A 26,098-nucleotide genomic window follows, 5' to 3' on the forward strand; every position below is an offset into this window, starting at 1 on the left:
ATCAACAAGTTGACAAACATAATTCTTCCACCTTGACTAACCAAGTCAGTTAGTCAGTTGGCGCCGAGGAGAGTGGCAGCCTTTTCATAGCAGCTCCCACCCCCTTTACTTCTTATCGCGTTTACTACTTTCTTAATTATTCTTTTTGTGATTATACTTACATAATAGGTGTATAAGTGACTGTGCGTTGCTTTAGACCAAGTTAAGGCATTTGTAACAACTTCTGTGAAGTTAGCTGAGTTAGGCAAGTTCGGTCGAGCACAGCTCTGAAAAATGGACAACAACACCGGCGGCAGGCTGGTTTACCCGCGGCAGGACGACAACAACAACAACAGCAACAACGGCGGGCTGGTTTACCCGAGGGAGGCTCTCCTCTGCTTTCGAAACAGAGTTGCAGAACCACCGAGGAATCTACCAGCCGAAATAAGGATTCGCAGACGGGGAAATCGAGCTGGCACGAGCGTGAAGGACAGGAGAGAGGACAGCAGGAGATTCAAGCCTTACCTGCCCGCTGTCGTCATGGGGAACGTGCGATCGCTGGTCAACAAGACCGACGAGCTCTCAGCCCTGATGATCAACCAGCGTGAGTACAAGGAGGCAAGCCTACTGTGCTTCACCGAATCCTGGCTGAACGAGAACATCCCGGACAGTGCAATAGAACAGGAGGGCTTCACGGTGGTGCGCGCCGACCGGAGTAAACAGAGCGGCAAGCGGAGAGGAGGAGGGCTTGTTGTCTTTGTTAACTCCAAATGGTGCCACCCGGGGCACATCACCATTAAGGAACGTATCTGTTCCCCCGACATTGAACTATTGGCACTGAGTCTGCGGCCATACTATTTACCGCGAGAAATAACACACGTCCTGGCTCTCACTGTGTACATCCCACCCAGCGCGGCGGCGGCGCAGGCGAGCGACGTCATACACTCCACCGTCGCGGCGCTTCAGACAAAACACCCGGATGCATTTATTTTTATCAATGGGGACTTCAACCATGTCAGACTGAACAAGACCCTGACAAACTTCACCCAGTATGTCACCTGCAAAACCAGGGGAGACAAAACTCTGGACCTCCTGTATGCTAACGTGAAGGAGGCTTTCAGTGCGACTTCCCTGCCCCCCCTCGGCCAGTCAGACCACAACCTTGTGAGGCTTGTATCCACATACACGCCTCTCATTAAGAGACAGCCTCCGACCACCATGTCTGTCCCACAGTGGTCTGACGACGTCGAGGAGGAGCTACAGGAGTGTTTCAGGTCGACAGACTGGGATATGTTTGAGAGGGCTTACGGTGATGACATTGATGGACTATCCCACTGCATCACAGACTACATCAGGTTCTGTGAGGAGAGCATCGTACCCACAAAGAGGGTACGCTGCTTCTCAAACAATAAACCCTGGATTAGCAAGGACATTAAACACCTGCTAAACAGGAAAAAGAGGGCCTTCATGGCAGGGGACACTGAGCAGGCCAGGGCTGTCCAAAGGGAGCTCAAAAAAGAGCTAAGGGCAGCCAAGGTCAGCTACAAGGACAGGCTGGAGGGCAGACTACAGGCCAACAACACCAGGGAGGTGTGGGCGGGGGTCAGGAAGATCACTGGTTTCAAACAGCAGGGCACAGCTGTGGAGGGCCCTCCAGAGCGTGCAAACGAGTTCAACTCGTTTTTCAACCGCTTTGACCAGAGTGGCCTCCCCACACCCCTCCCCCCACCCATCGACACCAGCACCAGATCACACCTACAAAGCAGCCCCCCCACCCCCCACCCCCCCACACCCATCAGCAACGGCACCCCACCCCCAACACCAGCAGACTGCCCACCACCCCCAACCCTGACGATCACAACCAGTCAGGTCAGTAGGCAGCTCTCCAAAATTAATGTAAACAAAGCCAGAGGACCGGACAACACCAATCCCAGGGTGCTCAAGGTATGTGCAGAGCAGCTGGCAGCACCGCTCCAGCATATTTTCAACCTCTCCCTGAGGCTGGAGAGGGTGCCCCAGCTCTGGAAGACCTCCTGCATTGTCCCGGTGCCCAAGAAGGGACGTCCCAGCACCCCCAACGACTACAGGCCAGTCGCTCTGACGTCACGCGTCATGAAGACGTTTGAGAGACTGGTCCTGCAACACCTCAAGCCCCTGGTGCGTGACTCCCTCGACCCCCTGCAGTTTGCATACCAGGCAAACATCGGGGTGGAGGATGCCATCATCTACATGCTCCACAGAGCGTACACGCACCTGGAGAAGCCGCGCAGCTCAGTGAGGATTATGTTCTTTGATTTCTCCAGCGCCTTCAACACCATCCAGCCGTCACTGCTAGCGGAGAAGCTCTCTGCGATGCAGCTGGAGCACGGCTTGGTGGCCTGGATCAAGGACTACCTCACTGAGAGGCCACAGTACGTCAGACTAAAGGACAGTCAGTCTGACGTACTGGTGAGCAACACCGGCGCCCCCCAGGGAACTGTGCTGTCACCCTTCCTCTTCACCCTCTACACCTCAGACTTCTGCCGCAACTCCAGCGGGTGCCACCTGCAGAAGTTCTCAGACGACTCCTCCATCGTAAGCTACATCACCGACGATGATGAGGAGGAGTACAGAGCCCTGGTGGAGAGCTTCGTGGGGTGGAGCGACAGCAACCACCTCCAACTCAACACCAGTAAGACCAAGGAGCTGGTGGTGGACTTCCGGAGGGGCAAGAAGAGGCCCCCCCCGATTCCCATCTCCATCCGAGGGGTGGATGTGGAGATGGTGGACTCATACAAGTTCCTTGGGGTACACCTGAACAATAAACTGGACTGGTCGGACAACACAGAGGCCCTCTACAGGAAGGGACAGAGCAGGCTGTTCTTCCTGAGGAGACTCAGGTCCTTCAATGTGTGCAACAAACTGCTGCAGTCTTTTTACCAGTCTGTTGTGGCCAGCATCCTCTTCTATGCTGTGGCATGCTGGGGAGGCTACATCAACTCAAGGGACACCAACAAGCTCAACAAGCTGGTGAGGAAGGCTAGCTCCGTGGTGGGAGTCGAGCTACCTAGACTTGAGGTGATGGGAGAGAGGGGGATGATAAGGAAGCTGGATGCCATCATGGAGAACCCCTACCACCCCCTCTAGGACGAGCTAGTCAAGATGAGAAGCTCGTTCAGCCACAGACTCATCCCCCCCCGACACTCAACTAACCGCCTCGGACAGTCCTTCATACCAGCGGCCATCAGGCTCCACAACAGTGGGCAGCGACTAGCAGCCTCCAGGCCCCACAACAGGGGGCAGCGACAGCGACTGCTACCAGACATTGACCTGGGACTTATAGGAACCCAAGGGGGACAAAGTAGACTACCCTGGTACTTTGATTAATGTACACTCAGTAAATTATAACACTACCTCTTGCATACTGCACCTCATGTGACACTGTGAATAATGTGAATATTCCTCAGCTAGTCAGATAGTAAATTATATTGACCATATTGATCAAATTGTTTACACTGCCTGTGTTGTCTTTTACTACCTGTATACTGTGTTGTTTTACTACCTGTACCCCTCCCCCCCTCCCCCCCATGCTGCTATGATGCCTGAATTTCCCCAAGGGGATCAATAAAGGAATATCTTATCTTATCTTATCTTAGAAACATAGCTTTTGAGATATGTGATAACACAGGCTGCCGGCATGTCTTTATGAATGGAAATATCGAATAAAAGAAACAACGATGAAAACCCGACTATACTCTGGTTTTCGGGGGTCCTGCCGCTCAACGTTCGGCGAGTTAACCCTAGATCTTAGATCCTAATATGAAAAACGATGTGATTTAATGTTCTATGTCTTACCTTGACTTTGTCTATTTTACTGCTATCTATTTTATGCTTTATGTCTGCACTTTATGCATTGCTCTTGATCTGCCAATGTTGTGCTCATTTTATGCCTGTATTTTTGTACTGCTGTGAAGCACTTTGAGCTGCAATTCTTGTATGAAAGGTGCTATACAAACACAGTGTATTATTATTATTATTATTATTATTATTATTATTATTATTATTATTATTATTATTATTATTATTATTATTATTATTATTATTATTATAAATTATTATAGTTTGCTTCATTAATTAAAGGGTGTGAATTTAACTGTTCTCTAGTGCCTTTTGTCTGCTTTAAGGTGGTGGTATAAGTTAAAGGTTGTGGTGTCGAAGTAAAAAAAAACTCGCCATTCCTTTATGCCCACGTCGCGTTAAATACTGAAATTAACGTTGCGTTAGTGTGAGCTAACTAAGCTAAGCTGATAGAGCGATAGAGAAAACAGCAGAGGTCCACTAGGGACTGGGAAGGAGAGGGGGTTACTGCATTCTCGAGATAGCCCCACTAACAAGATCTGGCCGGTACTGCACCTTCTGACTCCCAATATGCCTTTTCCAGCCAAAATACAGCGCTGTGATATAGGATATTAACACTTTAACTGCCGGAAGACGCTTTTAGGCGTCCTTCCCCGCCATGCTCAAGTTGCCGAAGACGCCGTAACTCGTCTTTGATATCAATATTTAAAAAATCTGTGATCGGAATCATATTTCCTTTCCGGGGGCCCTGAGACACAAGTGTGATCTCTCAATCCTCTAGCGGTTCAAGACCGCCATCTGGTGGCCGATCGGCAGATCGAAAAAACGGATGTTACCTTTAACCCGGTAGGACTCACTCCATATGGGGTCCGGGCACTCGCTAGTGTTAGAGAGACTCAGTCTTCACACAGTGAACATCGATCGCTGCAAATAACTCGAAAAAACAACATGATTTGGACGTATATATTACTATACAACCTGAAAATGGACCGGATATTTCTATATCCCATAATAGGAAAATGTCTGTTCCACGCTCATCGCCCAACGGCGCGAGGAAGATACGGTAAGATTCAGCGTTATTTTTCAATGTCTCCTATACTAACTGATCCGATGAACATTTGACCCACATTAGATGAATGGTATAACGCTGCCCACGGAATTATAAACGCCCCCTCGGCCTTCCGGTCAACATCAGATTACGTGTAGTAACTTCCAGAAGTCCGTCCAGTTGGATTTTTTTATATCGCGCCGATTGCTATCAAACTGTATTTGATCATCAATATAATGCATTTGGGGCTATAAATCACGTTCTGGAGAAAGCTGCAGAAAGAGATGAAAACATACTTATACTTTAGATCATATTTTAGTATGAATATGTGAATGAAAAAGTTTAACGTTGCTTCACCCTGGACATTGAATGGGCCCTAATAATGGCAATTTAGCAATAGAATTTAAAAAGTTATAGCCCTGCAAAGAAGGGGAATTTCTCCATAGACAAATAGAGCCGGCAACCTATGGTATATCATGAATTTAGCCTTAGGCAATCAAAGTGTTAATATCGGGGGGAAAAAGAAAAACAAACCAAAAACAGTGAACAGGAGGTCCATTTGTATTAAAACCATAGTGTGGGGGACAATAATGGACAATAGAATTCACATTCATATTCTGTCACCTCCATGTTCAATGTATGCACAGGGTGTGGTTAGAGGGCATTGACGTTATGTAGTCACACGGGTTGACGTGATGACGTATTAGTTTGTATTAAGGAAGTGGGAAGTAAACATGAGACGTTACGTGTATTGCATCTAAACAACCAGCTGGCAGTCTGTTTGTTCCGCACTCCTACATTGGTGACTCTGACTTTCGTTTTTGGACGCTTCCAAAGACTGGATTACATTGGTATCTCATGGACGTTTGTTACCGCTGAGGTGTCTAACCCATTGTTAGGTGCAGATTTTTTGTGTGCCCATGGGCTGCTGGTGGACATTAAAAACCGGCGCTTGGTCAGCGCAGAGACTTTTAGCTCATTCCCATGTGAACTCAGTGGTTCTAGCTCCTCAAGGCTGTCCAGTACCCTTACTGCCTCTGAGTTCTTGAATATGTTGGCTGAGTTCCCAGTTCTTACCATGCCAACTTTTTCAGCAGCTACAGCTAAGCACGGTGTGGAACATTATATACCAACTGCAGGCCCGCCAGTACATGCCCGTGCACGGCGCCTGGATCCAGGTAAACTGGCTATTGCTAAGGCGGAGTTTGAGGCGATGGAGTGCCTCGGCATAGTGCGCCGGTCCAATAGCCCCTGGGCCTCGCCACTCCATATGGTGCCAAAGGCCGCCGGAGGTTGGCGTCCGTGTGGTGATTATCGCCGCCTGAATGATGCTACGACCCCTGACCGCTATCCTATACCACACATTCAGGACTTTTCATCTCGCCTTGCGGGGAAGGTCATATTTTCTAAAGTGGACCTGGTTCGTGGTTATCACCAGCGGTAATCACCCCTTTTGGGCTCTTTGAGTTCCTCCGCATGCCTTTTGGGCTCAAGAACGCTGCCCAAGCATTTCAGCGCCTCATGGACAGTGTGTTAAGGGACCTGCCTTTCCTGTTCATTTATTTAGATGACATCCTCATCGCCAGCTCCTCCAGGGCTGAACACTCTGCACACTTTTTGAGCGCCTGAGTCAGCATGGCTTGATTCTTAACCCAGCCAAGTGCCAGTTTGGACTGCGAATAATTGATTTCCTCGGGCACCGCATCACAAAGGATGGGGCAGTGCCTCTGCCATCGAAAGTGCAGGCTGTGAGCGAGTTTCCGCAGCCCTCCAACGTCCGGGCACTACAGGAATTTTTGGGTATGGTGAAATTTGTATCATCGCTTTGTGCCTGGCGCAACCCAGCTCATGCAGCCCCTCTACGAGGCACTCAAGGGCAAACCTGCTAAGCTCACTCTCACTTGGACAGTGGAGATGGAGGGAGCTTTTAAAAACACCAAACAAGCCCTGGCTACAGCGGCCATGTTGGCGCACCCATTACCTGAGGCGCAGATCGCTCTCACAACCGACGCATCGGATTATGCTGTTGGGGCAGTGTATGAGCAGCTAGTCGATGGTCACTGGCAACCCCTTGCTTTTTTTAGTCGGAAGCTCAGAGCCAGTGAGCGCAATTACAGCACCTTTGACTAGAGCTGCCGCGATTACCGCATTACCGCGGTATCGCTGTTACATCACGGCCACCGCAGAGTGGGCTGAATACCGCGTCACCGCTGTTTTTTATAATAATAATAATAAATTACCCTCCTCTCATTGGGCTTGCGGCTCTGCAGATATACCCTACTCATCTATCGAGGTTCCAAGCGACCCTATTGGGTACCAGAAAAGTCACGTGAAACATTGCAGACCACTGATTGGTCAGAAGAGAGACGCGTCACACGTTGTAGCGTCATGCAGTGTGTTACCACCAATCGGCAAGCGCGTATTAGGTTTTTACTTCCTGAATGTCAGATCATCACAACACGGCTAATAACGTTAGCTTTAACTCTCCGCCGGAGTGGACTACATCGCTCCTAAGGAGTACTAAACGAGACATAATGATTTTACTGTCTGCAACAAATGTTATAATAAAAGCCCTTCGTTCTATACACTTGTCTGATTGAAAACTTTATTAACAGACCGCAGAATGGGACAACTCAGCACGCTCTGAGCAAAGAAAGGAACTGAGATATGAATAGAGTATTGCTTGCCTTGCTATTGTCCGGTAAATACGCTGATGTTATTGAACGTATAACTATATAATGTTAATGCCACAAAACGAATGCCTTTATTATAAAGTAGTAACTTTATAGTAATAATAATAAGAAAGGGTCGGGGGGGTTAGGGGTAACCACCCCTGCCCGCGACACCGAGTGAACGGCGCACGACCAGAGTGGAAACTTCGAATCCGTGTTTCACTTTCAATAACTAATGCGTGCTTGCCGAATCCCAAACAATATTCATGCTGCAAAGTCATCCTCTAAAAATAGACATTTAGACTAGAGGCAGGCTATATGCTATAAAGAGTAGACTACTACTAAAAAAAAAAATGCATTCAAACTTTTTTTTTTTTAATTTTGTGTGCATGCGGTAATAACCGCGGCGGTAGGAAATATTTTGCAAATTTGTGCGGTAAGGAAATAATCAATACCGCGGCAGCTCTACCTTTGACCGGGAGCTCCTCAGCCTCTATCTGGCGGTACGGCATTTCCGTTTCCTGTTGGAGGGCCGACCATTCACAGCATTTGTCGATCACAAACCGTTGACCTTTGCTATGGCCAAGGTCTCAGAGCCATGGTCCGCTCGCCAGCAACGGCAGTTGTCCATCTCGGAGTTTACAACAGACATCCAACATGTGGCCGGGAAGGACAACCCTGTCGCCGACTGCCTCTCTCGTGCTATCATCAGTACGGTCCACCTCGGGATTGATTATGCACAGATGGCAGCCGATCAGCTTTCCGACGAGGACGTCCAGGCATGTAGGACCACCGATACAGGTCTTCAGTTGGTGGACATCTCTTTTAATGACACTGGTTCTACGCTCCTGTGTGACATCTCACTTGGGCAGCCTCGCCCTGTTGTCCCTGCCGCTTGGAGGAGGCGTGTTTTCGACGCCCTTCACTGCCTTTCTCACCCGGGCAGGAAACCATCTCAGCTGTTGGTGGCAGCCAAGTTCGTCTGGCACGGTCTTAAAAAGAATGTTCGGGATTGGGCTAATGCTTGTCTAGAGTGTCAACGGGCCAAGGTACACCGCCACACCAAGGCCCCACTAACCCCTTTCAATGTGCCTGAAAGGCGGTTTGATCATGTGCACATAGACTTGCCTCCGATCAGCCCCTAAGGAAGATCTTCAGTCCTCCTCAGCCGAACTGGTTTATGGGCAGCCATTGCGAGTCCCCGGGGATTTCATGCCCAACACCACGACGCCTTGGTCTGCTGGCCAGCAACGGTCTGTTTTCCTGGACAATGCCAAGGTATTTAGGCCGGTGCCTACGTCACAGCACATTGTGCCCCAGGTTTATATTCCACCTGATCTCCATACAGCAAAGTATGTCTTTGTCCGCCATGATGCCCATCGGTCGCCACTACGGCCACCATATGAGGGGCCTTTTCGGGTTCTGGAGACGGGGGACAAGTCATTTGTAGTCGAAATAGGAGGGAAACCGGATCACATTTCAGTGGACCGTCTGAAACCGGCTCATGTGGACCTGGACCGTCCAGTTCCTGTAGCTCAGCCGCCGCGGCGCGGCCGCCCTCCGGCCATCAAAACCTCCGACCGCCCTCCGGGGTCTACGGGTTCCACCATGACACAGGGTTTCCCCCTGGCCGTTAAGTCCTCAGACCACCCTCCGTGGTAACTGGTCCCATCGCTACACAGACTCTGGACACCCGAAGCCGCTTCGGCAGGATTTTACGGGGTCCTCAACGGCTCATGCTGCCAGTTCTTGTGAATTCTGGGGGGGCGCATGTGGGGGACAATAATGGATAATAGAATTCACATTCATATTCTGTCACCTCCATGTTCAATGTATGCACAGGGTGTGGTTAGAGGGCATTGACGTTATGTAGTCACACGGGTTGACGTGATGACGTATTAGTTTGTATTAAGGAAGTGGGAAGTAAACATGAGACGTTACGTGTATTGCATCTAAACAACCAGCTGGCAGTCTGTTTGTTCCGCACTCCTACAATAGATTGTTTTTCATTTAAATGTCTGGAAGAGATCAAAAATAAAAATGTCAAATGATATTTCCATTGCCTTTTTTTTTGTTGATTTAAATGTTACTCATTGTGTTAAATGGGCATATAATATCGTCTCATATCGATCGCAGGCACCTGAATCGTATCGTATCGTGGCAGACTTTGTGATATTGGAAAATATTGTATCGTTGTCCAAAGAATCGATATCGTATCATATCGTGATGAAACTGGTGATTCCCACCCCTAGTAAGTGCGCAACGACCAGGAAGGGGATTGGGAATTGGCATAACGACTAACATTGGGATGGGAGAAAAACGGAAAAAGGAGGGGGGAAAAGATAATGCAAAAAAAATAAAAAGCTGTGGTAAGGTGGTATATTGAGTGCCCAGAGATGGAGTAATGGTTAAGACCCCCGCCTCTGAAACCACATGCTGGCCCAGGAATGAACCTTTTCTCCAATGTCTCCCCTACTCTGTCTCCCTACTCTGTCTCCCTACTCTGTCTCCCTCTCTGTCTCCCTACTCTGTCTCCCTACTCTGTCTCCCTCTCTGTCTCCCTCTCAGCCTCCCTACTCTGTCTCCCTCTCTGTCTCCTTACTCTGTCTCCCTCTCTGTCTCCCTACTCTGTCTCCCTCTCTGTCTCCCTACTCTGTCTCCCTCTCTGTCTCCCTACTCTGTCTCCCTCTCTGTCTCCCTACTCTGTCTCCCTCTCAGCCTCCCTACTCTGTCTCCCTCTCTGTCTCCCTACTCTGTCTCCCTACTCTGTCTCCCTCTCTGTCTCCCTCTCAGCCTCCCTACTCTGTCTCCCTCTCTGTCTCCCTACTCTGTCTCCCTCTCTGTCTCCCTACTCTGTCTCCCTACTCTGTCTCCCTCTCAGCCTCCCTACTCTGTCTCCCTCTCTGTCTCCCTCTCTGTCTCCCTCTCTGTCTCCCTCTCTGTCTCCCTACTCTGTCTCCCTACTCTGTCTCCCTCTCTGTCTCCCTCTCAGCCTCCCTACTCTGTCTCCCTCTCTGTCTCCCTCTCTGTCTCCCTACTCTGTCTCCCTACTCTGTCTCCCTCTCTGTCTCCCTCTCTGTCTCCCTCTCTGTCTCCCTACTCTGTCTCCCTCTCTGTCTCCCTACTCTGTCTCCCTCTCAGCCTCCCTACTCTGTCTCCCTCTCTGTCTCCCTACTCTGTCTCCCTCTCAGCCTCCCTACTCTGTCTCCCTCTCTGTCTCCCTACTCTGTCTCCCTCTCTGTCTCCCTCTCTGTCTCCCTCTCAGCCTCCATACTCTGTCTCCCTCTCTGTCTCCCTACTCTGTCTCCCTCTCTGTCTCCCTACTCTGTCTCCCTACTCTGTCTCCCTCTCAGCCTCCCTACTCTGTCTCCCTCTCTGTCTCCCTCTCTGTCTCCCTCTCTGTCTCCCTCTCTGTCTCCCTCTCTGTCTCCCTCTCTGTCTCCCTACTCTGTCTCCCTACTCTGTCTCCCTCTCTGTCTCCCTCTCAGCCTCCCTACTCTGTCTCCCTCTCTGTCTCCCTCTCTGTCTCCCTACTCTGTCTCCCTCTCTGTCTCCCTCTCTGTCTCCCTACTCTGTCTCCCTCTCTGTCTCCCTACTCTGTCTCCCTCTCAGCCTCCCTACTCTGTCTCCCTCTCTGTCTCCCTACTCTGTCTCCCTCTCAGCCTCCCTACTCTGTCTCCCTCTCTGTCTCCCTACTCTGTCTCCCTCTCTGTCTCCCTCTCTGTCTCCCTCTCAGCCTCCCTACTCTGTCTCCCTCTCTGTCTCCCTCTCAGCCTCCCTACTCTGTCTCCCTCTCTGTTTCCCTCTCAGCCTCCCTACTCTGTCTCCCTACTCTGTCTCCCTCTCTGTCTCCCTCTCTGTCTCCCTACTCTGTCTCCCTCTCTGTCTCCCTACTCTGTCTCCCTCTCAGCCTCCCTACTCTGTCTCCCTCTCTGTCTCCCTACTCTGTCTCCCTCTCAGCCTCCCTACTCTGTCTCCCTCTCTGTCTCCCTCTCTGTCTCCCTCTCTGTCTCCCTACTCTGTCTCCCTCTCTGTCTCCCTCTCTGTCTCCCTACTCTGTCTCCCTCTCTGTCTCCCTCTCAGCCTCCCTACTCTGTCTCCCTCTCAGCCTCCCTACTCTGTCTCCCTACTCTGTCTCCCTCTCAGCCTCCCTCTCAGCCTCCCTACTCTGTCTCCCTCTCTGTCTCCCTCTGAGTCTCCTTACTCTGTCTCCCTACTCTGTCTCCCTCTCTGTCTCCCTACTCTGTCTCCCTCTCTGTCTCCCTCTCTGTCTCCCTACTGTCTCCCTACTGTCTCCCTCTCAGCCTCCCTCTCTGTCTCCCTCTCAGCCTCCCTACTCTGTCTCCCTCTCTGTCTCCCTCTCAGCCTCCCTACTCTGTCTCCCTACTCTGTCTCCCTCTCAGCCTCCCTACTCTGTCTCCCTCTCAGCCCCCCTACTCTGTCTCCCTCTCTGTCTCCCTCTGAGTCTCCTTACTCTGTCTCCCTACTCTGTCTCCCTCTCTGTCTCCCTACTCTGTCTCCCTCTCAGCCCCCCTACTCTGTCTCCCTCTCTGTCTCCCTCTGAGTCTCCTTACTCTGTCTCCCTACTCTGTCTCCCTCTCTGTCTCCCTACTCTGTCTCCCTCTCTGTCTCCCTACTGTCTCCCTACTGTCTCCCTCTCAGCCTCCCTCTCTGTCTCCCTCTCAGCCTCCCTACTCTGTCTCCCTCTCTGTCTCCCTCTCAGCCTCCCTACTCTGTCTCCCTCTCAGCCTCCCTACTCTGTCTCCCTCTCAGCCTCCCTCTCTGTCTCCCTCTGAGTCTCCTTACTCTGTCTCCCTACTCTGTCTCCCTCTCTGTCTCCCTACTCTGTCTCCCTCTCAGCCTCCCTACTCTGTCTCCCTCTCTGTCTCCCTACTCTGTCTTCCTACTCTGTCTCCCTCTCTGTCTCCCTCTCAGCCTCCCTACTCTGTCTCCCTCTCAGCCTCCCTACTCTGTCTCCCTCTGAGTCTCCCTCTCTGTCTCCCTCTCAGCCTCCCTACTCTGTCTCCCTCTCAGCCTCCCTACTCTGTCTCCCTCTCAGCCTCCCTCTCTGTCTCCCTCTGAGTCTCCTTACTCTGTCTCCCTACTCTGTCTCCCTCTCTGTCTCCCTACTCTGTCTCCCTACTCTGTCTCCCTCTCAGCCTCCCTACTCTGTCTCCCTCTCTGTCTCCCTCTCAGCCTCCCTACTCTGTCTCCCTCTCAGCCTCCCTACTCTGTCTCCCTCTGAGTCTCCCTCTCTGTCTCCCTCTCAGCCTCCCTACTCTGTCTCCCTCTGAGTCTCCCTCTCTGTCTCCCTCTCAGCCTCCCTACTCTGTCTCCCTCTCTGTCTCCCTCTCAGCCTCCCTACTCTGTCTCCCTACTCTGTCTCCCTCTCAGCCTCCCTACTCTGTCTCCCTCTGAGTCTCCCTACTCTGTCTCCCTACTCTGTCTCCCTCTGAGTCTCCCTACTCTGTCTCCCTACTCTGTCTCCCTCTTAGCCTCCCTACTCTGTCTCCCTCTCAGCCATTATAGGGAGCAAAACAGTAGTTTCTCCTTTATAAAAGAGGAAAAAGTCGCTGGTTCAAATCCCTCTAACAGATAGGAACATCTGAGTAACACACTCCCTTCCCTCAACACAAAGGTACTCCTGAGCAAGGCACTTAACTCCAAACGGTTGAAGTAGTAGTAGTAGTAGTAGTAGTAGTAGTAGTAGTAGTAGTAGTAGTACATTTACATTTACATTTAGTCATTTAGCTGACGCTTTTATCCAAAGCGACTTACATGTTCTGTACGACAAGCCATCAGGAAGGGCACAACTCTATCAGCTGAGCAACAATGTTCATCAAAGTGTTGAGTGCTACAGTGTAGGTTAGTTTATTAGGACAAGTGCATGACAGTAAAATTAGTTAGTTCGTTTTTTTTTCTTTTTTTTCTTTTTTTTTAATTCAGATAATGGTTGAAGAAGTGCGTCTTTAGTCGACGGCGAAAGTTTGGACGTGTTTCGGCTGTCCTAACTGGGGTGGGTAGTTCATTCCACCATTGTGGGGCAAGGACTGAGAATAGGCGACTTCTCTTTGATGACCCTCCCGGAGCTTGGATAGGAGTAGGTCTGAGGCGGCCAGAAGATGCAGAGCGTAGGGGTCTTGAGGGTGTGTAGTTAGAGACCATTGACCGGAGGTAGGCGGGAGCGGTTCCCTTTGCCACACGGTATGCCAGGTCGAGGGCCTTGAAGCGGATTCGTGCAGCAATGGGGAGCCAGTGCAGGTCCCTAAGAAGTGGGGTGACATGGGCCGACTTCGGTAGGTTTGAGATCAGGCGGGCCGCTGCGTTCTGAATGAGTTGAAGAGGCTTAGTGGCAGTGGCCGGGAGGCCAGCGAGCAGTGCGTTGCAGTAGTCGAGGCGGGAGATGACTGTTGATTGGACGAGGAGTTGGGTGGCTTCTTGTAGTAGTAGTAGTAGTAGTAGTAGTAGTAGTAGTAGTAGTAGTAGTAGTAGTAGTAGTAGTAGTAGTAGTAGTAGTAGTAGTAGTAGTAGTAGTAGTAGTAGTAGTAGTAGTAGTAGTAGTAGTAGTAGTAGTAGTAGTAGTAGTAGTAGTAGTAGTAGTAGTAGTAGTAGTAGTAGTAGTAGTAGTAGAGGAGTTTTACGAAGGAGCTGCAAGGAATTGTATTTACTATATAATTTATTTTATAAAAAAATATATATTGATGCATGCGCAGTCTGGGGGGGGGGGCTCCCACAGGAAGCATGTCACTGCCACAGTACATATATAATGTATAATGCCTATGTGACAAATAAATGTTGACTTTGAGTCCAACGGTGGAAGACTGTGGTCGTACAGGCCAGGTTCCTGGTGTTAATGTACATAATGTATCTCAGTCAGCCTTACCTGGCTAAATAAAGTTGTTGTTTATTTTTTAAAGCCTCTTAGCTTCACTGAACGCCGGTGGGGGGGGGGGGGGGGTGGGAGAGCGTGACGCAGTTATGGATGTTGTTGAAATACTAGGTGTATGAATGAGCCGGTTCTCAAAAGGTAGATCCCTCTTTAACAAGGCTGCATGAAGCTGTTTTTGGATACATTTTAGGAATTTAAAAGCTTTCCGGGTGTGGAATCAGGGAGATGAAACTAGTGTTTTCCTTGGAATCAGTAAAAGTATATTTTAAGTTTATTTATTCTAATAAAAACTAAAAATAACTTAGCCTGGTACTGTTATGGAGCCTGCAACATAGTATCACCTAATAAAACTGACCTCACATTTTAAGTACGAATGTAAACAGCAGTAATCCAAACAAACCTTCAGTCAATGTCTTTGGCCAAATGAGAGTAGGTCCTTTAGCCAATCAGCTGTTTGTTTGCATAAAAAAATCAGCTAGTAGCACTAAGAGAACATTACTGTTAGCTGACATTACATCTGTATTTTTCCAACATTTAAAACTGTCACCAAAATAAAGCAACACCATGGCAACTGGACATCATTTTGCGTGTGGCTGTGGAAATGGTTGAGAGACAATCTCAGCTGTCGAGGACAGACGTGTATAAATAAGGCTGCATCTGATTGACAAGGAAGATGTGGCAAGCGCTACCTGCGGTGTTTCAAGAACGTTAGGTTATGACTATAACCAAGTTCTGTTAGTATAGCGACGCTCGGCGTCACTCTCTGCACTGTCCTCGCACACGTGCACACGCACTGAATAAAGACCACAATGTACCTTTAATCCCAATATTTGTCTGACAACACCCCTATCAGCTTACCCATATAAGCAGGGGTGGGGCCACCCACTCGCCTCCTTCCCAAGCTTTCACCACAAGGCGAGATCAAGGGCTGCAGCGGCGTCGGACGCCGAGCGTCGCTATACTAACAGAACTTGGTTATAGTCAGTATTAGCTCTCGCTCGGCGTCACTCTCTGCACAAGGGAGGCAGAGCGAGAGCCATCGGCCGACAAATACACCCCGCTGAAAGCCCCCCACAACCATCAGAACAGGGAGGGCCGAGCCCCCCCGACCCACCCTAATGGAGGGCACCCCCCCTATTGGGGGCTTCACGGGAGGGCGACGGACCCGACCGTGCGAAGAGGCACTCAAGCAACTCAACGCACAGGGTGAGCAGAGCGTGGCTTGACCCCACGACTACACACACGCACAACCCGCATGCCACCCGGGAACGAACGGAGGAAACAACCTCGTTACTGCCCCCAGAATCACGGGGTCAAGGGCAAACCCAACCCCGTGGCAAGGCCGTAGCAGCGGGGCGCGAAGGAAGACCCAGACCCACCAAAGGGACTGGACCCCCTGGAACGGGGGCCCGGAGAAGTCCATGATGCCAGCATCAAGACCCCACCAGGTGGGCACTTAGTGACCCCGCCCCCCACATCGCCAGCGTATTCGGACAAAGGCCCCTCAGCCGAGCGGGCCCTGTCCCCCCAATAGTACACCGCCTGGCACACTGACCCTGCAGAACAGGCAGTCAGCATGGCCGTAAGCACACAAAAAAGGTTAACCAACGGAAGCAGGCAGCGCACCGGGGAAAAACCAGGCAACAGGCTGTTAACCCTAGCCTGGAGACTGCGGACGAGACAGGCGCCAGAGGGGACAGCTGAACACAGCCGCCCCGGCGGAAGGGGCGTATGCTGGCGTTGTTGCATGACCAAGCCTCCATTTAAAAACCCCCACCCAGAGGGGTTGAGGCAGAGAAGGCTGACACGATTGGCAGACGTCATGAACGTGCAGGGGCACCCTCAACCGGTGAACCCGGGAGTTGACACTGCTCCAACACACCAGGGAATCAACCACCTTGGTGTTACCCAATGCGGTGGTTGTTCCTATAACCCCTCAAGAAAAAACTCAAACACACGGCTATACCGCAGTACAAGTGTTTCAGTTTTCAAAAAAGGGTTAACCCAGGCCTACGGGTCGACGAAACATTACTTCGGACCGGGCCTGGCGATACGGGAAGCACAGGGTCACCAGAGGAGGTCAAAGACCACCCCAACAGGCCCCTCTTCGCCATGCGTGAGAGAGGAGCGAAAAAGAATGGAGAACCCGCCCCTAAGCACACCGTACTTGGTATTCCCAGGCGGTCTCCCAACCAAGTACTAACCAGGACCAACCTGTGTAGCAGCCGAGATCTGACGAGATCGAGCGTGTACAGGTTGGCATGGCCGTAAGCCATTACGACAGTGCTGAGTAAAAAACGTACCCAACCAGGGTCTCCATAGTGCTTAACCCTGTGACACCCGGACCAACCTGGCATTTTTCCCCCTGAAAAAAGCCCAAGTCCCTCAGGGTACCAGAACAGCAGATCTGCATCCCCGGCGGACAACGGGTTCAACTGATACGGACCAGCGTGACCAGAACCAGTCCCGTGCCCTAACCACGCCGACATGCCTACTCCAGGAGAAAGGGCAGATATGCGTGTTGATCTTAACATGAAAAGAAGGCGCCACCCAGACGTTCGGGCGAACCGCGCCCGGTGGCCCACCCCCAGGGCGTGAGACCCCTCTACATATGTTCAGATCCATTCCGTCATCATCCCCCAGACATGAACGAGAATCCGTCGATAACCAACCCAGGTCGTGGGATGTGGTCGTCGGAAGAGGAAAAACCTCCATCCCAGTTGCTTTATAAAAATGCCGTTTTAACCTCAAGCAACCAAGGCGTGCCAGTCAGTCGCCTGTTTACAGCGAGCTAGCACTATACGTGCGTCGGGACACACCCACATCAATGAACAGGCTATTTAGACCGGTCATTGAATCCCCAAGGCGCCCAGGGGAACGACAAGAGGGGTGTGACACTTCCTAACTCCAACTCTTTTTAGTAGAAAAGAAGGAAGCACCAACAGTATGTATCCCAGTCTACATAGCCGGCGGTAAAACATTTTCACATTTTTACATCCCACCACCCTCCCATAGGAAGGAGACGGGAATCCCCAGAGAGACTTCCCACGCGAGCTGTACAGATTGAAAAGAATATATTGCACCTTGAGCCATGTAAAAAATTGGTTTTAGGGCTCTCCGGGGAAGAGGCACTGACCCCATACACACTCAATAATCGAATTGAATCGAATACATACACAATAGAATAGGACACCTTCTAGAGGGTCCACTCACCTTGACAATCTGAGGAGGAGGCTCTGTACTCTGAAGGAGGCTCCCTCACATGGAAGGAGGAGTCCGAACTCACAGAAGGCCCGAATAGGCGCTTGGTGAGGAGGAGCCCTGACCACCCCCCGAAAACAGATCCATCACATGGACCTGAACAGCACACGGAAGTCCTACCAACAGAGACGCGCACGGTGACGTACTCTATGGCGGGGGAATTTCTGCGGTGCACACGCCCAATATTCCAGGCCGTGGGACCAGGAAACTCCCTCCCCCCCCCCCCTCACCCCGTAACGTGCCGAACCGCAACGTGACAGGAACCTTGAAGGACAGGGGGTGTACCCCTGACCAACAGAAAAAAGGGGGAGAGGAAAGGTTACCAGTTCACCCCTTTACGACCCCACACCCATGATACGATGTAATGACAAAAAGAGAGTATGACACAGTCATAGTCAGCTCTATGAAGCGTTTGACAGCTTCACACAGCGCATGAGCTAACCTGCTATCTGATTTTTACTAAGGAAAAAACACAGAATAGAGAGGGCTCTCTAAGAGCCCCGGTCCAAACTTACACATGTGCTTCTGTGGCCAGTCCAACCCAGTTGTAGGTCACATGACACACACAACCCATCATCACCTACAAAAAATGGCAAAAACACTCTACAGAGGAACGCCGTTTTTCATAATGAGAGAATACATAATTCTCGATTAGTATCGGCCACAGGCCTTGCTAAGCACACACGAAAGCGACCAAACAATCTTTTCTTTTAGGAAAATAAAGTTTCTCCAGCAGTCTTAGCACAACCTCAGCAATCAAGCTAAGGGTTACATCGCATCCCTACCACACAAAGACACAATGTAGTGCAACAACATGTCTGATAGGAGGATGAACAAGTCCCCAGGGAACCAGGGGGAAACACAATCCTCCTACTTTACCCTTAATACGGCCAGTTAAAACAGGAAAACCTGTTAATATGTGAACACACTGTTCATTGTCATCACAGGCTGAGAAAAGAATATTCTTTACTCATTTGTCACTAAGCATAGCTTCATAGGTTAGTTACCCCTTAGTTGTGAGTACACGGTACATATAAACACACATGATGTTTCTCACACAACAACCAGATCATTTTCACATCTGTAACAACAACCCGATTTGCACGGAGAAGCTAATTACCAGTGACAAGACAATTCACACAAAACTCGCGTTGTATCCTAAATGTATTGCAGCAACACACGTTTTTGGAAAACATCGTTATTTACAAAACATGTAGAAGGTAAAGCCAGAAGACGCGTATAAGGTCTGGCCAAACCTTGTCCTACCCGGAGCGTAGATCAACGAAGTGCAGATCAACGAAGTGCAGTCTCAAGGCCCCGTAGAAAACACAGCCGTCCTGTGTTGTTCGAACTGGGCAGCGTCGCCGCTCCAACCCGTCGCTACGGTCCCCTTTGTTGACGCAATCCTTGCCGTCCTGGCTCAGGGCAGGGTCGACGAACATCCCCTGTCAAAGATGACGTCGTAGTCAAGAGTGTAAAACATCTTATAATCAAAGCACGTTCAACAGAGTAGCATTAAGCTAACGGCCGCCCTAACCGTCGGACGCTACCGCCCCCGCCCGCGAGACGCCAAGCGAACGGCGCGCGCGACCAGAGAGTAGCTTCGAATCCCCCCCGCCTCTCCCCGTGAGGGAGAGGAGAGTCGGGAACCGCGGCGGCGCGCGAGGTGCCGGAGCCACCCCGCGCTGGACCTAGGCCGATAGCAGCAAGTTAACGTTCCCCAGCCTAACCTAGTAGGCCACCTAGTGATTACAGCAGGCTAGCGCCGCAGCTAACAGCTGACTGGCTAACAGTAGGCCACCACTAGCACGTAAGCTAAGCAGCTATCACCTGAACGTGTACACAATGATACAACACTCACCCAGACAGGCCGCCGTTCTGAAACCCTCCTCACTTTTTAAGAGAAAAGAGAAACAAGATGTTAACACAGTTTTACAACGGTGATTTTACCCACACCCGACGGAGCCAGCACAATACCAACTGGCCTGTGTAGCTGACTTGAACACAGATCTTCCGCTATCGAACATCTATGCCCATATCTCCTCGTGAAGGAATACTCTCATTTGGATATGAAAGAAGGGGCTACACGGTGACAGAGAGATATCCACTCGTCCAGAAAACACAGGGATCACCAGTGTTAATGGTCGCGGCCCACTAGTTAAAACTAAAATGGGCTTCAGACCAAGGTCTTCTGTCGCCTAAGAGGCTGAACAAAGGACCCTAGCCTGGGGCCGGTTTTCATAAACATTGTCAATTAGCCCCCATAGCACTAACAGACAAGTGGAGCCTGCCAGCAAAACATAACTCACCAACCCAGGAACCCACCGCTTCTCACAACAGCGGCGTGTCCTACAGCCCAGCTGTGCCTTTACCGCAACCAGCACACAGCAAGGACTGCAGTTGGAAAAACATGTAGCGGCGCGAACTCCCAATACGAAAACCGGTGGAGGATTTTTAGAATGATCATCATCTTCCAGACACTCCAGTACGAAGACAATATCGCCGTATTTTCTCGAAAATAGTGAGAGAAAATAAAGATATGATGTCAACGTATCCTTGCTTTCCAACTCTTCTCCTACCATCACATCACTTCAAGTGTGGGGATCTACCGAGGCACTTCCTTGTGGTGAAAGCGAGAAGGAGGCGAGTGGGTGGCCCCACCCCTGCTTATATGGGTAAGCTGATAGGGGTGTGGTCAGACAAATATTGGGATTAAAGGTACATCGTGATCTTTATTCAGTGCGTGTGCACGTGTGCGAGGACAGTGCAGAGAGTGACGCCGAGCGAGAGCTAATACGATACAGAACTGGCGGTGGTTTGATGGTCATTTTTTGTCTCTCACGTATGGTTAATGCTATGCTAGGTTAACTAAAGTAGGCAAAATGCTAACTTGTTAGCTAAAGTAAAGTTAGGAGATAAAGCTGTGTCTAAAAAGCCTTGCGTGGTTTGAAGTTGTGTTTATCTAGGGTCAACGCGTCATTGCGCCGCTATATCGTTAACACATTGGGTGCCTCGCCCCCTTCCGGGAAGTGCATAGGCCTTGCCGCCCATTAACCCCATGTAAACGCTCACCTTGTTTGTAGAGCTAAACCTATATTTTATATTATAGCTATGGATCTAATAACGCCGTCGATTGTCAGTGGGTTTCTTCCGGTCAACGTGCAAAAAACTGATTACTGTGTAATTCCAGCGGGACACAGCACACACACATACACACAGACAGAGCAATCGCAGGGAAAAAAATATCAGATCGACGCAAGATCGGTAATATAGAGTCCTTACCTTGTCTCTGATGTAATGCAAAAAAAAGTATCCAATTATCTGATCGCCATTCCAGATATCCACAGCGATCCTGTCTCCGACATTATCGGGCATTGCACTTGAACGGGCGGCCGGGGTCAGTTGTCCAAGCCATCCCTACAAGCGCTTGTTTTGCCGGAGTGTTTAGGACCCGCCCCCACGCCGCAGCTCGGTAGAGAAAAGAAACTACATAGTTTCAAATGGAGTGCAATAGCGGCCGCAAGGCGGTAGGCGGCGGTATTGACCGTCTGCGATCTCAGACACATTCAGTACAGCATGCACAGGCTGCCCCGATGAATTATGAATGGCAATAGCGAATAAAAGAAAGATCTACGTTTTCTGTGACGTGTCCGGCACTCAAGCGCTGGGCCACAGAAACGTAGATCTCCGTTTTCGGCAACCAAAGGGTTAATAATCATGATATGAAAAAGATTTTGTGTACAAATTTATACTGGTATTATCGTGAACCATATGATGTAGATCCAGACTAAAGGCTCCCACATAGTCGGGCGGAACGTACGTGGAATGGACTCCGCAGAGGTCCGCACGTACTCAAAGTGCGAAGCTAAAATGTTCTAACCTGCATTCAATGTGACACCGATCTGCATTTTACTCACTCCGTGCCAAGAGAGAGTAGGGCAGGATCATGGTTCTATGGGTAGGATTGGTCCGGTAAAACTTTTGGCAGGTAGATGACGCACAATTTAGTTTTACTATCGCTAATCGTTATCCATTCCAATTGATATACATTTTGGACCATGTCTTTTTTTCATCATCTGAAGAAACTTGAGAAGTTTGAATGGCTTTTCTAAATGAAGTGTGTAAAACTGCCAGTTTTATTTAAAAATCTTGGAAAACGGAGATAACCTAGACTCTTTATTTTGACATCGGTGGACGCCGCCGTGACAGAAAGTGTAAATAGCACGCAAGGATTGTGGGAAATGTAGTAAACTGGCACGAGAAATGTAGGAAATTGGTATGATTCAAGAGGTTTATTCATCACATACATACACAAGACATAATAGTGAAATAAAGGTGAAACCTCAAAGGACTGCGGACATGCCGTGCGGAGTCCGTCCGCGTATATTCCTCCCGACTCTGTGGGAGCCTTAATGGTGCCCTGTGGTTGTAGCTTGTGTTGTGTTGTGTTACCTGCTGTGAGGAGTGTTGACTGTTGCATTGCTTGCACTATAGCACCAGCATCTCAGACCAAAACAAAGTAGTTATTTCAAGAAACTATGTATTGCCTTAAATGTCGTTGTGGCCAAAATTCAAATCAAACTATCCAAACTAGGGATGTCCGATATTATCGGCCTACCGATATTATCGGCCTACCGATATTATCGACCGATATTGGCATTAAAATGTGATATCGGAAATTATCGGTATCTGTTTAAAAAAAATATATATATATTTTTACATTTATTTCACCTTTATTTACCCAGGCAAGCAAGTAAGAACAAATTCAGATTTTATTTATTGTATATTGTATTATGACAAGATATATGTAATGTTAATTATAATTACCTGAAATTATTCAGTTTTTTGGGGGGGGAACCCTGCATATATCGGTATCGGAAATTAAGAGTTGGACAATATCGGCGTATCGGTAAAAAAGCCAATATCGAGCATCCTAATCAAAACTAGCAAAATCAGCATTGCAGATCAAACACGAATCAAGATTTTAAGTCGAAGAGGCAGAAAAAGAGAACGCTAACGATTGAGCAAAACAAAGAATGGAGACGCTGGGATAACAACACACACAGATGACTTCATTCTCTGCTCGGGACACCATGACTCAACTATGTCTTTACGTAGCACATTTTTAGATTTTGTTGCTATATTAATGTTAAAAATCCCGCAAAATCTGAAATTGAAATCCTTTAACTGATATTTCTGGCTACACGATATAAGCCAGTTGTGCCTGATGTGTCGTTATCTGTTCCCCAGGGACTGCGATGTCAGTCAGATTAACTACATGTATGCCCAGTACGCCAAGAACACCATGCAGCCCCTGAACATCGCAGATGTCACCAAGGACCAACGATTCCCCTGGATGGTGAGTAGAGGAGGAGATAGTTCTGTCTGTCTGTCTGTCTGTCTGTCTGTCTGTCTGTCTGTCTGTCTGTCTTGTCTGTCTGTCTTTCTTTTCAGTTTTTTTCTTACTTTCTCCCCCCCTCTCATTTCTTTCTTTCTTTCTTTCTTTCTTTCTTTCTTTCTTTCTTTCTTTCTTTCTTTCTTTCTTTCTTTCTTTCTTTCTTTCTTTCTTTCTTTCTTTCTTTCTTTCTTTCTTTTCTTCTTTCTTTCTTTCTTTCTGTTTTTTCTTACTTACTTCCCCCCTCTCTTTTCTGTCTCTCTTTCTTGTGCCTCCCTCTCTCTCATCCCACCGCTCTTATCTTGTTATTGATCTTCCAGACTGAGAACCCTGATCACCCCGGTAACCAGATCAAGAGTTTACTCTGCACTCCCATCAGGAATGGAAAGAAAGACAAAGTCATAGGTAGGCCTCTCTCTCTCTCTCTCTCTCTCTCTCTCTCTCTCTCTCTCTCTCTCTCTCTCTCTCTGTCTCTCTCTCTCTCTCTGTCTGTCTGTCTGTCTGTCTGTCTGTCTGTCTGTCTGTCTGTCTGTCTGTCTGTCTGTCTGTCTGTCTGTCTGGTATGGTGATAAACCTACTGTATGTTAAATGTATCCCCTGGTCTTAAAGGACTGTATATTGGTTATGGTGATAAACCTACATTAAATTGACTTGTTCTCATCACTGGATCTGGAACTCAAAGAGCATCTCAGATTCTAGTTTCTCATTGGCTGAGAGGTCCACTGACTGGACCACCTATGACCACTTTAGCACAAACCTGAGGACACCTAAGGAGTTTTCCCTTATCTTCACTGGAGGGTTCAAGGTTAGAGGGCGTTGTTCTGTTCTAATGTGGGCCTCTAAAGCCTTTCAGAGGGGCTGTCCTCCACTAGAGAAATGCAACTACATAATAGTTATAGATGTTGTCAACAAGTTGATTTTGTCAATGATTGGTTGATTCAATCGACAAATCTGTAAAATTATATTTCCCCACATTCATGCAGACGGACCCCTTTAAATCTCAACAAATATACTAACGTCTTGGAACTAAAACGGACCGCCTCTTTGATTTGTCAACTAAGAGGAGGCAGCTCTATCTTTTAGACTTGTAGCCTAACTGTGATAATGCAGCTATACAAATACACTTGACTTGACTATTATGTTTGATATTGGTATTGGCTTGTATAGGGTTTGATATTGGAACTGGATATTGGTTTGTATAGGGTACTAGCCAGGCTCCAAGCGAAGCTACCAGGACGGCGGCCCTCTCCAGCTCACAACTCAACCGTGGAAATATATCTGCAACCCAGAGCAGAAAGCGCTCTGCCCTGTTTGCTCTCGCATCGCCAAACTCCCCAGACTCACGCGATGGGTCCGACTCCCCAAAGTTTAAACGTCCTCGTCTGCGGTGCTCTGCAGCCCATGCCAGTACGATCATTCAAACGGCGAGTGTTATCGATGGAAATGCCGCTGTGAACGAGCCCCTCCACACGGCGCTGCTGCTCGACCAACCATCAAACCCCGCCAACAATGTAGACGCTACTCCTGCGGCTTTTCACCATAGAAACCTGGCCATCTACGACGGGGAATGCATCCAGGAACAGCCAGAGATCCTACTCATTGGAGATTCCATCACCAGGTTTTTGCAAATACCACACGGCATTACGTATAGTTTTTCCGGTTTAAAAGTTACTGACTTACTTGAGTGTACTCCCGAAATCATCGACAGATATCCGTCCGCCCACACCGTTATCATTCATATCGGAGCAAATGACGTAATGGCTAGACAATCCGTTAAACTCCAATCTGACTTTGAATCACTAATACTCACTATTGAAAGCCTGGGTAAAATATGCATTGTGTCTGGCCCCATTCCATCCATAGGTCGTGGATCTGAGCGATTTAGCCGTCTGTTCTGGTTGCACAAATGGCTACAGACCTACTGTACTACTATAGGACTTTGCTATATAAATAACTTTGATCTGCTCTGGTCCAGGAAAAACCATTACAGACCCGATGGCATCCATCCAAACATATCAGGGGTAAATGTGCTAATACATAACGTCATACAAAGTATAGCATCACTGGCCTGACAACCAACCATATCTAGCTCTGTAGACTATATACAGAAGCAGCCTAAGCTACAAAAAAACACATTGAGTGGCATCCCGATTCTGATCACCAAAAGACTAATCAATTACTCATTATCACGTCCCATATGTAAATCTAACCTTATCAATATCAGTGTTCAACCACAGACTATCTCACACCCCACTACAGAACCCGTACAGCTAAAACTAGCACTGTTCAACGTTAGAGCGCTGAAACAAAAATCATTTCTGATAAATGAACTCATAGTAAAACATGGTGTACATTGTATGTTTTTAGTAGAGACATGGTTAGACAATATCACTGGTGTAGCAACACTGATTGAGACCTGCCCTTCCAATTTTAAATTCTATCAATCAAACAGACAGAGTGGGAGGGGAGGCGGAATAGCAGCAATCATCTCCACTCAATTTGTGTGCAATGATATTGACCTGGGAAAATTTTTATCATTTGAATACCTTGCTATTGTATTGAAAACAGAAATGCCAGTAATATGTGTGACATTGTATCGACCACCAAGGTACTCGCCACTCTTTTTTTTTTTAACTTTCTTTTATTTTGTGTCATATTGAACATCACATTGCATTAATCATACAGTATAATATACTTGATTCACATAGTCAATGACATTTGTTACTCAGGCTCTTCCCTCTTATTCAATTTGTTTAAGGTATTCAGCGTAATCAAAATAAGCTGTATAATCCGAGTACGCCTCTTAAACAACCCAGTGGGGAGGGATTTTTACAATATTTTTTTTTATGATTTTTTGTAGGATAAGAAACGAAAAAATAAATAGAAAAATAAATTTAGCAAAAGGAAAAAAATATATACTTTAACAGAAAAAAAAGAACAACAAAAAAAGAAAAGAAAAAAAAGAGAGAGAGGGCGTCAGGCTCATGCTAATGTATCTCCAGGTACAAGGTTACAAG

At 48.6% G+C, this 26,098-nt stretch overlaps 1 protein-coding gene across 1 annotated transcript in view; it reads left to right on the forward strand.

Annotated features, from left to right (window-relative positions):
- pde5ab (phosphodiesterase 5A, cGMP-specific, b) overlaps positions 1 to 26,098 on the forward strand; it is a gene marked incomplete at its 5' end in the record, with an annotated part of 195,044 nt that overhangs the window by 104,296 nt on the left and 64,650 nt on the right. The window contains 2 exons of the mRNA XM_084320619.1: positions 22,937 to 23,045; positions 23,402 to 23,486. Of these exons, the coding sequence (XP_084176745.1) occupies positions 22,937 to 23,045; positions 23,402 to 23,486 (194 nt within the window). The remainder of the gene's footprint in view (positions 1 to 22,936; positions 23,046 to 23,401; positions 23,487 to 26,098) is intronic.

Source organism: Notolepis coatsorum (genome assembly GCF_963971535.1).
Source record: "Notolepis coatsorum genome assembly, chromosome: 1".
NCBI classification, from domain to species: Eukaryota; Metazoa; Chordata; class Actinopteri; order Aulopiformes; family Paralepididae; genus Notolepis; species Notolepis coatsorum.